Genomic DNA, 12500 nt, shown 5'->3' with positions numbered 1-12500 from the left:
CTCTCTCTCTCTCTCTCTCTCTTGTTTTTTACTTTAGTAGTATTTTGAAAGACAGTTAAAGAAATTCATGGACTTTTAATATGTTTGACTAAGAGATACATGTAGTAGTAGTGGTGGTGGTTGTGGTAGTGTTTGTGATGGTGGTAGTGGTGGTGGTGGTGGTAGTTATTTAAGATTCTAAGTAATATTTTTGTTGTAAAGTTTAGTATTGCGTTGGGAGACTTAAACTGTAGTGAGTATTAAGTGGATAAGTGAGGCCGTGGGTGACTTGGGTACAATGTGTGGCGGTGGTGGTGGTGGTGGTGGTGGTAACTCATAGGTAACTCACAATTAACACAGGTAATTCACAGGTAGGCACTCCATTACCTTTAAGTGGAAGCATTAAAGGTAAACAGTCCCGCACACACACACACACACACACACACACACACACACACACACACACACACACACACACACACTGCAAGGAACACTCCACTCCACCTCTCTCTCTCTCTCTCTCTCTGTACGGTAAGCTATTTCCATGTATTTCCTTCCTTCATTCTTTCTTTCCCTCATCTTTTTCCTCCTCCTCCTCCTCCATCTCCTCCTCTTTGTTTATCAGGTATTATTTAACCTTATATTAATCTGGTATTCTTTAATCACTTTTTTTTTTTTATTTTACATTGTTCTTCTGTTTCCATGTTCATTATTTGCATTTATCTGTAATTATGATTTGTTATTATTATCTTTCTTCTTTGTTCTTTATTCTGTTTCGTTCTGTCGTGTGTGTGTGTGTGTGTGTGTGTGTGTGTGTGTGTGTGTGTGTGTGTCCACTTCTGCTGTTACACGCAGGTTCCCCAAAAAGTTTTAGTTGGGGAGATAGAAACAAGGAGAGGGAGACAGAGAGAGAAGACAGAATATTCTCTCTCTCTCTCTCTCTCTCTCTCTCTCTCTCTCTCTCTCTCTCTCTCTCTCTCTCTCTCTCTCTCTCTCTCTCTCTCACTTTCTCCCCTCCAGCTGCCAGAAATCCCTCTCAAAACACAGTAAGCTTAGCTCTCACACACGCAGGTTTAGGAGCATTACGTATTCAAGCCTCACTGCGAACAATCAGGTAGGGAAGGAGCATTCAAAGGAGCATTCAAAGGAGCATTGTGGCTACTAAGGGAAACCCAGTCCATGCGATAACAAAGGTTCTTACAAAGGTTTACGTTCATACAAAGGGAATGTATGCTTTGACTTGTTGTGTTTACGGGTGTTTGGTGGTAATGCATCTCTCTAGTAGTGGAATGTGCGTTGTTTTGGTGTGTGGCTGTACTTGATATTAGTCTTATAAGGACGTAAGGTAAGGTGCAACAAGTCAGTAGGTGTACCCGTGGCTGTCCTTGTATAGAGGGTTTCATAGTCAGTGTTGATGTTGTAGTAGCACCAATTGTTGTGTTGATGTGTTACCGTTGCCCTGTTTGATTTCAGTCTCATTGGGACGTAAAGGAAAATACAACAGTTCGTTACTTGTGCAACTGGCAGTTCATGTGTTAAATATGCATACTTATATTCCCCTGTCTGCATTATCTATGTATTCATCCTTTCCTCTCTTAAAACACTCTATTGACTCGCTACTGAAAGCCTGATTATTGAGTCTGGTTTGTTTTGTTTCTGGTTTCTTTTTTCCTTTTTCATCTCCCAGTTCAGATGAGTTTATTTATTCATATTTTATACCATGTGGGCTTTTCACGGGAATTTATGGGCTAAAGGGGATACTTTTTGGGTACCCCCTATCTCAAAGCCCACCCGCTAGGAAACCGTTCCCCTCGAGTGAGGAAGCCCAACCTACAGTCGGACCGTGGACAGGATTCGAACCCGTGTGCATGGAGACCCCTCGGATCCCAAAGCACGCATGGTTCTATGTACCAGAGAAACTCGACGAAGGAAAAACACCCATTCACACAGACAAGAAGCAAATAAGTAGATAAATAAATTGATGAAATGAGAAAAAAAAGAAGAATACCAGATGACAAAAGTTGGTGAAATACTATAGGGAAAAAATGTTACTGAAAATATCGTAGTAAATAATTATGGTTCTCAGAATGAAGAGAGAGAGAGAGAGAGAAAAAAAAAACGTTTACTTTTTTACTTTATGTTAGGTCAGGTTAAATAATGTTAAGTTAGTTTAAGTCAGGTAGCATCACTTAAATATTATCCTTCCCATACCTTTATTTTTTTATGGCTTATTCCTTCATTCATTTGACTTTGGTTAGACTGAGGAGTGCAATGAATCAGATTGCAGGAGTTTGTGGCTATGGATTAGACTGAGAAGGGGTTTGTGGGTCAGACTGAGATGCGTTTACATAGCTTAGACTGAAAAAGGATGAAGACGACAAAGAGAAGGACAGAGGAGGAGTTTGACTGAGAGATAATGGATAAAAGTGAGAGAGGTTGTGTGTTAAACTGAGAGAAGTTGTGTGTTATATCGTGAAGGGTTATGGGGTTTCAAGTAAGTCCTTCCTGCTTCCCTCTGGACAGGAAGAGGGGACGGGAGGCAAGGGAGTAATGAGGCGGAACTTTTGAAGGACTTGGAAATACGAAAGGATTAGAAGGACTACTGAGTTTGTGGCCTTAATAAATGGAGGCTCAGTAAAGCAATAGTCTGGAGAAAAATATAAAAAAACACTAAAGAGGAAAAAAAGACATTAGAAAAGGTTATATGAATTAGAGAAGGAGAAAGACAGAGAGCGGAACACACACACACACACACACACACACACACACACACACACACACACACACACACACACACACACACACACACACACAAAATATTCACATACTTACAAAAAGAAATAGAAAAAAAAAAAAAATACACTTGATTTCTCCACTTCTGACTCGTTCCATGTCTGGAATCGACAGAAAAAACAATGAAACAAATACTTGAATAATTTACAGTCGATTAGAAAAAAATATTTACTAACGCTTGCAAGGAAAAGTAAAAAAAAAAAAGACTAGATTTCCGAATTTTTAGTCAGTCTCACGTTTGGAAATTCCTATATAACAAAATAAAAATGCTTGAATAGTTTATGATAAGAGAAAAGTAAAATTCACCACTAGAATCCTTGTAGCAAACTCGTATAAGAAGAAAAACAAGGATGACTATATATAACAATGACAGCCACTATAACTTTTACCAAGCCTCAAATCTGAACGTGGCTCTAAAACAGAAACAAATGTATAAAGAACAAGTTTCCTAGTCAAAAAAAAAAAAAAAAATCACTGTGGAAGCATAAATTAAACACCCATTTGGCTTGTAAGAGACGAAACAACCCAGACTGCTTTGTGTGTAAGGAAACAAAAGCCAAATGTCAGAAAGGCTTAACGCATTTCCTCCTCGTTTATTCCTTCACTCTAACAGACACTCGAGTTGCGCTGCACGTGATGGCTGCTGTGTGTGTGTGTGTGTGTGTGTGTGTGTGTGTGTGTGTGTGTGTGTGTGTGTGGGCGTATTCATCACCTCACGCTGCAAGACAGGTGGTGGCAGGAGCAGGAAATGTTGAGGGAAGGAAAGTTAATGCATCAATTCACATTTAATATTCAGTCCATTAATCGTGGTGTGATGTGAAGTTCCTGCGTCTCTCTCTCTCTCTCTCTCTCTCTCTCTCTCTCTCTCTCTCTCTCTCTCTCTCTCTCTCTCTCTCTCTCTCTCTCTCTCTCTTGTTTTTCTTTGTATTTTCCAGCATATATCACGTTTGGTATCGGTATTTCCTTTTGCTACACATATATACCTCTTTTTAAATACGTGAAGAAATCTAACATTTACTCTCAAAATTCCCCTTTTCCTTAATTAAATAAACATTGACTATCTTAAATCTAACAAACAAGTACCTTTCCCTAGACACTTAAATACCTGCCTTACCTATTTTTACATTATTCTAAGCATTTTAACCTTCTCTAATGTCCTTAAAACATCTGCCTATTCATTTTTAGACGTTTTCAGCACTTTACCCTTCTTTTCCAGTTCTCTTAAGCACCCAACGCTCCATTTCCCTAAACCTTTGTCTCTCCCTGAATCCCTGAGCTGCAGTATTACCACCTCCTAACTTATGTACTGTCTTGTGAGGGGCTGCAGTCTGCCCTAATCTGGTAACATTCCCCAGAGTTACAGTAGAGTTGGTAATACTGGGATTGGGGGTGTTTACGAGAGAGAGAGAGAGAGAGAGAGAGAGAGAGAGAGAGAGAGAGAGAGAGAGAGAGAATATACATACATATACTTACCTCCAAATACTGTGTAATACATCACCTATAAACTAACACTGTTTAAAAGAGAAATCCAATATCATATAATTAATGTATATTGTATTTAATCCTCCTTCCCTTTTGTGTGTGTGTGTGTGTGTGTGTGTGTGTGTGTGTGTGTGTGTGTGTGTGTGTGTGTGTGTGTGCGTGTGTGTGTTCTGTTTTGCATAACAATTTTACCTCGTCCTTTCCTCTCTCTCTCTCTCTCTCTCTCTCTCTCTCTCTCTCTCTCTCTCTCTCTCTCTCTCTCTCTCTCTCTCTCTCTCTCTCTCTCTCTCTCTGTCTCTTCATCATTCTCTTGCTCAATATTCCTCGGCTGATAATCTCCCTTGAGTCTCTTTACGCTTGATTTCCCACCATCCCTCACCCCTTCAGCTCATCTCTCACTCTCTTAACTCCGTCACCCCTTGCTCTCTCTCTCTCTCTCTCTCTCTCTCTCTCTCTCTCTCTCTCTCTCTCTCTCTCTCTCTCTCTCTCTCTCGTTTTCTAATTTGTTCGTCTCTTTATTTTTTTTATTTATTTGTTTTGTTCTTTGGTGAGAGAGAGAGAGAGAGAGAGAGAGTGAGAGTGAGAGTGAGAGTTTGTTTTCCCATCTTACACTCTATTTGCTTCCTTGTATTTCCTCCTCCTTCATGTTTCCTTCCTCCTTTCAGTAACTTGTTTTTCCTGTTCCCTCACCACTTATTCCACTTCCCCCTCGAGTCCATCTTGTGTGTTTACCAAAGTTGTCCTTGTTTCCCATTTTCTTTACTATGTTGGGAGAGAGAGAGAGAGAGAGAGAGAGAGAGAGAGAGAGAGAGAGAGAGAGAGATTACTTACTTTACAATATGTATTTTTTCATGGCTATGCTTAAAGAAAACCTCCTTTTTATAAGTAAGTAAGAAATTAACTCCTTTTCTTCACTCTTTCTTCATTTATGTTCCTTTCCTTCCCTTTCTTCTCACCTTTTCTTCACTCACCCTCTCCACACACTCATCCTTCTCGGCTCGTTCCTCACTCATTCACTTTCCTTCACTCTCATTCCTTTGCATCTTTCCTTCACGCCTTCTAGTTCACACTCTCATTCCTCCCTGCTCTAGTCACCTTCCTTCACTCCCTCTCCTTCACTTTCTATCTCCACACCATCATCCTTTTCTATCTTCTCCCTTATCTTCTTTCACACCCCTTCCTTCACATTTCCTTCACGTTCCAGGTTCACACACTCATTTTTCTCGTCCCTTCCTTCACTTCTTCATCTTCTTCATTTCCTTTCCTTCACTTTCCATCTCCACATCTTATTTCTTTGCCTCCACTCATTTTTCTTCACCCTTCCCGTCTCACCTTTCCATTTTACATCTTCATCCTTCCTTTCTCTCCCACTTACCATCCTTTACTCCCTTTTCTTTACATTCCATCTCCACACCATTATCCTTCTTTTCCTTACTGCCCTTTCTTCACACCCTTCTTTTCTCACCTTTTCAGTCTACACAGTCATCCTTCTTCTTTTCTCTCCCACTTACCTTCCTTTATTCCCTTTCCTTCACTTTCCATCTCCACACGCTCATCCTTCTCTGCCTCCAACCCTTCCCCTCAACCCACTACCGCTTTCCCACCCTCCCAAGCTTCCCTCATACTCAGAATTGCACTTAAAGGGAACATCTTGCGCCGCTGTGTCTTCGTATCTGTCCAGGCCGCCACGCACCTGTCTGCACACCTGACGTATTAGCGCCAGGTGAGGCCTTGCTGCCGCTGAGCCACCTGTCCACTCCCCAAGGGCCTTAAGAGCTAGGTGTCCGTCTGTCCGGCTGCGAAATGAAAATAATGTATGGAGGCTGAAATGTTGGGAAGGTGTGAAGTGATAAATGTTTCTGTCCTGGAAATACACGAGTGGTGGGGGAGGTGGAGGAGGAGGAGGAGGAGGTGGTGGTGGTGGTCAGGGAGAATTTAAAGAGAAAGTGCCTGGAAAGTTTATTGGTTTGGTGAGAAAATAGGATAAAAAAAAAAGATGGAAAGTAAGTTATTATTTATTTTGTGGTTATTTTTTTTTCACATATACGAGAAATAAGGGAGGGATAAAGGATGGCTAGAAACTTGTGTGTATTTGAGGGAAAGCATGATGAAGAGTAGGAGGAAGAAAAAGAGAAGGAAGTTTTAAAGAGAAAGTAGGTGGAAAATTTATTGGGTGAGTAAAGAGATAGAATTCAAGTTAAGAGTGATATTGATATTATCATATAAACAAAAAAAATGGAGAATGAAAACTGTTTCAAAGACTTACATATACCGAAGGCCATGAAAAAGAATAAGAAAACAGGATGGAAAGATTACAAAATTTAGCAAAATCATGAAAATATAAATAGAGAAAAAAACAAAACATGTCATAGAAATATATAAAAAGAAAAGAGAAGAAAGGAAGAGTTAGTATGTAAAATAAATAGTGAATATATACCAAAAAGAATAAAACGTACTGAAATGAAGAACAAAAATTAAAAGACATAAAAACTATTGGTGAACATCAAATAAACAAGAAGAAAAATATAAAAATAAAATATAAGACTCACGAGGCACGACAAAGCACAAAGACTACTGAAAAAAAAATCAAATAAAAACAAAGAGAGAAACAAAGAATAAAATATAAAGAAAAAAAAAGAAAGGAGAGAGAAAGAAAGACGTGATGTGACGCAAAAGTACTTAGGAAACAAAGAAACAAGGGAACTAAACTCATCAATTGCTCGAGTCCAAAAGGAGAGGGAAAAAAATACGTAAGGAAAAAAAAAAATACACAGGAGACGAATGAGGGAAACAATGAAATAAACAACAGTGACCAAGTGAAGAAAGAAACGAAGCAAAATAATGAAAGAAAAAGGAAAAAAAACACGAAGAAAAGAAAGTCAAAGGTGAACTAAAAGAAAAAGATGAAAAAAAAATAACAGAAAAGAAATTGAAGGATCGTGGATAAAACTTTGCGAATAAAATTTGAAAGGAAAAAAAAAGAAAAAGAACGAGAAAAACATCAACAAAGAAAAACACGGACGAAAGAAAGAAAAGAATGAAATACAAGAAAAAGAAAAAATATAATAAAAACAGAATAGCAGATTAAAGAGAGAGAGAGAGAGAGAGAGAGAGAGAGAGAGAGAGAGAGAGAGAGAGAGAGAGAGAGAGAGAGAGAGAGAGACAGAGGAAAAATAATTAAAACAACAGGTGCAGAATGACGAAATGAAAGAAAAACAAGGAAGAAAGTCATAGAGAAATTGGAACAAGAAAAAAATACTGAAATTACGACACAAAATAAGGAGGAGGAGGAGGAGGAGGAGGAGGAGGAGGAGGAGGAGGAGGAGGAGGAGGAGGAGGAGGAGGAGGAGGAGGAGGAGGAGGAGGAGGAGGAGAAGGAGGAGGAGGAGGAGGAGGAGACAAGAAAAGAAAAAGAGAAGGAGAAGAAGAAGGAGAAGGAAATATAAGAAGACAAAAGAAGGAGAAAGAGAAGGAGAAACACGAAGATAAATGCGAGGAGGAGTTTTAGGAGAACAGAGAAGGAAAGAAAAAAAAATAAAATGAGGAAGACGTAGTATAGGAGGAGGAGGAGGAGGAGGAGGAGGAGGAAGAAGAAGAAGAAGAAGAAGAAGAAGAAGAACAAGAAGAACAAGATTTTAATAAAAAGGAAACCCCAAATAAGAAAATATAAATAAAAAAAAAATGACAAAAATGGAAAAGGAAGAAAAAGGAGAAGCAGGAGGAAGAGAAGAAAAGGGAAAGGAAGAAGAGAACAAAGATAACCTCGAATAAGTTGAACGTATTTAAAGAAAGAAAAAGAAATAATAAGAGAAAAAGGAAGAAAAGGAGTAAAGGGAAGATGAAAGAGTAGGGAAAAGAAGGGGAGGGATGGTGGGGGGGAGGGGGATGAAGCGGCTCAATAGCATCCAATCCCACAAATGTAATATGGACTGGAATCAGATCACAGACAGGAGCATTTAATCCCTTGTCTCTCAGCCCCCAAGAGATCCTCCTCCTCCTCCTCCTCCTCCTCCTCCTCCTCCTCCTCCTCCTCCTCCTCCTCCTCCTCCTCCTCCTCCAACACTGGCCTTTCTAATTTTTTTTCTTTTCTTCTTCTTATCTGAAAATTCTCCTCCTCCACTTCATTGTTCACCTCCTTCTCTTCACTTTGTTGTTATTGTTGTTGTTGATGTTGATGATGATGATTATGATGATGATCTTCTTCTTCTTCTTCTTCTTCTTCTTTTTCTTCTTCTTCTTCTTCTTCATCATCATCATCATCATCATCATCATCATCATCATCATCATCATCATCATCATCATTTCCTCCTCCTCCTCCTCCTCCTCCTCCTCCTCCTCCTCTTCCTCTTCCTCTTCCTCTTCCTCTTTTGTTTCTTTTCTCTCCAATTCTCTCCTCTCCACTCCACTTCTTCGAACCGCACCACTGGGCTACTACATCCTCCTTATAAACATTCTCTCTCTCTCTCTCTCTCTCTCTCTCTCTCTCTCTCTCTCTCTCTCTCTCTCTCTCTCTCTCTCTCTCTCTCTCTCTCTCTCTCTCGTTCAAACACAGATGAATAAGGAAATCCAATATATAGAGGAATGAATTGATACGAGAGACATACGCAGAGTGAAGCGCAGACGGAAGGAATGAAGGAGAGGAGGGAGAAGCCACGATGGAGTTGAATTTTCGTGAAAGATTGACAGGTGGTGGGTGCTTGAATGTTTAATGTGGGGTCAGGGTTCCTTGGGAGAATAAAAGGACAGTAGAAAAAAAAAGGGAGATATGTAGATTATATGTAGGTGGGGAATAATGGATGAGATAGATAGATAGGTAGGTAGGTAGTGGGGAGAGAGAGAGAGAGAGAGAGAGAGAGAGAGATTTTTTATTTAGTCGGGGAAATCTTCAAAGAGAAAAGTAAGAATATGATGGGTTTCTCTCTCTCTCTCTCTCTCTCTCTCTCTCTCTCTCTCTCTCTCTCTCTCTCTCTCTCTCTCTCTCTCTCTCGTTGGTATCCTTTGTTGTATTTCTCATCACCTCACGAATTGTTGGTGTGACCGCTAGGGTGTTGTAAATACTGATCTTATGCATATAATTCTACTCTGTTCTGGGCAACAAACATTCTGGAAAAAAAATAACGTAGAAAATACATTATCTTTTTTTTCTCATTATTTTGCCCCTATTCTCTCCTTTAGGGACGGGAGCAACAGTGGTAATTTTTGTATTTGTATTCCTAGGTCAGTAACTCATTTGTATAGAGAAATTGTAGTTGTAGTAGTAGTAGTAGTCGTTGTTTTTGTTGTTGTTGTTGTTGTAGTAGTAGTGGTTGTGGTGGTGGTGGTGGTAGTAGTAGTGGTAGTAGTAGTAGTAGTAGTAGTAGTAGTAGTAGTAGTAGTAGTAGTAGTAGTAGTAGTAGCAGCAGTATGTAGTAGTGGTGGTAGTAGTAGTAGTAGTAGTAGTAGTAGTAGTAGTAGTAGTAGTAGTAGTAGTAGTAGAAGAAAAAGAAGAAGAAGAAGAACACCACCACCACCACTACTACCACCAGAGTTCTTGAAAAATAATGCGAAAAAAAAACGCTCTTCTCTTAATATTTCATTTGATATAAATTTCCTATTTCACGGATGGAAAGAAGGAACAGCATACTTCTTTTCCAGTACGGCTTGCCTGCATGAGAAGAGAATACAGGAATGATATAAAATTTACGTTCCATTTTCTTTTCTCCACTTGCATGAATTCAACTCAATATAAAAGAGAACATATGAAGTGTATCATCCTCAGCTTTTATTTTTCTTTCACTATTTTCTTCCAATGATAAAGAGTGATAACTAAAGGAGAGCCAAAATCAATATAATAATAATTCACCTCACTCTTCTTTATCAGCAGAACTTTCACACAATACTAAATAAAAAAAAACTCTATGAAATGCATCTTCCAATATTCCTCCATGATTATAAGTTACCAAAAAATAAAGATTGAGAGATAGAAATACTTAGCAAATTCACATATATTTTTTTTCTCCTCTGTCAACGTAACTTTCACTCAATATGCAAAAAGAAAAATGAACATTTCCACATTTTTTCTCAACGTAACTTCCACACAATGCATAAAAATAGAAAGAGGATCATATGAACTGAATCATGACATTTTTCTTCTTTCACTTTCCCTCCATCATTTTCTCCCTTACTCGAAGCACTAACCCAGGAGTTACCCTAAACGTTATACAAGTTTGCTGGAGAGAGAGAGAGAGAGAGAGAGAGAGAGAGAGAGAGAGGGGGGAGAGGAGGGGAAGCTTCTGTAATCTCATTTGAAGCGGGTGGATTGTTTCTAGATAGTAAAAGTGTGGCTTACGATCTTTGCCAGAACTCCTTCAGCTTATCAAAGTGGAGTAAGACGAGAGACTTTTGAAGACTTGCACTTTTAAAACTCTTCATATCCTCCTCTTCCCTCCCCGCCTCCTCCTCCTCCTCCTCTTCCTCCTCCTCCTCCTCCTTCTTTTCCTCCTCCTCCTCCTCCTCCTCCATGTTTTCCTTCTCTTCTCCTCTTCATATGTTCTGAATAGGTTCTGGATAGGTATTTCCCCACAAACATCAAACTCAGATCTAAATTAAATGCTGTTCTTTGTTCTTTCTTTATTTTTTATCGTGTTGTTTTGTGTTGGTTCTTTTTTGCCTGCTCCTCCTCCTTCTCCACCTCCTCCTCCTCCTCCTCCTCCTCCTCCTCCTCCTCCTCCTCCTCCTCCTCCTCCTCCTCCTCCTCCTCCTCCTTTTTCCTTCTTTTCATTTTTCATTCTTTTCCTAGTAATTTCTTTAGTTTTATTTGCTTTATTTTCTTTCTTTCTTTCCTTCTTTCTTCTTCTTCTTCTTCTTCTTCTTCTTCTTCTTCTTCTTCTTCTTCTTCTTCTTCTTCTTCTTCTTCTTCTTCTCCTCCTCCTCCTCCTCCTCCTCCTCCTCCTCCTCCTCCTCCTCCTCCTCCTCCTCCTCCTCCTCCTCCTCCTCCTCCTCACATCCCAGGGGAGAGTGAGAAATGAAGTGAAGAAGCAGTAGAGGAAAAAAAGCAAGCATGGAAGTTAGTAAGTAGAAAAGACGAGGAGGAGGAGGAGGAGGAGGAAGAGGAGGAGAAAAGAAGCTCCAGACATGCAAGGGAGTAATGGAGGAAAAACTTGTAACGTTGCAAATGAGAGAGATAAAAAAAAAGCACAAGTAAATGAGAAGGAGAGAGAGAGCGAGAGAGAGAGAGAGAGAGAGAGAGAGAGAGAGAGAGAGAGAGAGAGAGAGATATGCAAGAGTGTGCTTGTTGAAAATTGAAGTAACAGAGAGAGAAAGAGAAATAAAATGAAAACGCGGGAGAGAAATATTTCAGTTCCTCTCTTATTTCCTTCCTTCCTTCCTTCCTTCCTTCCTTCATCTTTCCTTCTCTCCTTCCCTCCCTCGCTTCTCTTTTTAGTTTACTTTGTAGTTTGGATTCTCTCTCTCTCTCTCTCTCTCTCTCTCTCTCTCTCTCTCTCTCTCTCTCTCTCTCTCTCTCTCTCTCTCTCTCTCTCTCTCTCTCTCTCTCTCTCTCTCTCTCTCTCTCTCTCTTGTTAACACACGAAAACGAAAATCCCTTGAAATTTGTGACTTTCCTTTAATTTTCTCGTTTTCTTTCACTGACGTGCATATTTTTTTCTATTTATCGTGCACGCCTGCCCTTGTCTTGGTTGTGCTGGTGCCGTGCGTCGCTTCTCTCTCTCTCTCTCTCTCTCTCTCTCTCTCTCTCTCTCTCTCTCTCTCTCTCTCTCTCTCTCTCTCTCTCTCTCTCTCTCTCTCTCTCTCTCTCTTTTTCTCTCCCTGGGGCACGCCGGCCTGCCTCTGTGACCTCGCTCATGCACGCCAGGCAGCCACGAAAGGAGATAGAAGAATGGAAGGAGGGAAGGAGGGACTAGCAGTATTGTGTGTGTGTGTGTGTGTGTGTGTGTGTGTTGCATTGATATTGTTTGTTTTTCGCATTCCTTTCTGGTTTTCTTGCTCTCTGTGTGTGGATCTGTGTGTCTGTCTGGTTGTTTGTCTCTCTGTTTGTTGGTCTTTCTCTTCTTCTCCTTTTACTCTTTCGTCTTTCTTATCTTCCTTCACCTTTCTCTTTTCTGTTTCGTATTCACTCATTCACTACCTCTTCTTCCTCCTTTTTATTTTCATTTTCCTTCTTGTCCTATTTCATATTCTTTTCCTTCTCCTTTTGCTTCTTCTCCTCCTCTTCCTTCTCCTCCTCCTCCTCTTTCTCCTCCTTCTCC

At 40.0% G+C, this 12500-nt stretch overlaps 2 protein-coding genes across 3 annotated transcripts in view; one reads left to right on the top strand and one right to left on the bottom strand.

Moving 5' to 3' along the window:
* LOC123515239 (proline-rich protein 12-like) overlaps positions 1-12500 on the top strand; it is a 613955-nt gene that overhangs the window by 248662 nt on the left and 352793 nt on the right. The window lies entirely within an intron of this gene.
* LOC123514901 (putative uncharacterized protein DDB_G0271982) overlaps positions 1-12500 on the bottom strand; it is a gene marked incomplete at its 5' end in the record, with an annotated part of 104125 nt that overhangs the window by 81005 nt on the left and 10620 nt on the right. The window contains 4 exons of the mRNA XM_045273159.1: positions 4246-4254; positions 4447-4551; positions 10925-10996; positions 11953-12054. Coding sequence (XP_045129094.1) covers positions 4246-4254; positions 4447-4551; positions 10925-10996; positions 11953-12054 — 288 coding nt within the window. The remainder of the gene's footprint in view (positions 1-4245; positions 4255-4446; positions 4552-10924; positions 10997-11952; positions 12055-12500) is intronic.

The sequence above is a fragment of the Portunus trituberculatus genome, chromosome 38 (genome assembly GCF_017591435.1).
Source record: "Portunus trituberculatus isolate SZX2019 chromosome 38, ASM1759143v1, whole genome shotgun sequence".
Lineage (NCBI taxonomy): Eukaryota > Metazoa > Arthropoda > Malacostraca > Decapoda > Portunidae > Portunus > Portunus trituberculatus.
This window is presented reverse-complemented; position numbering and strand designations above follow the sequence as displayed.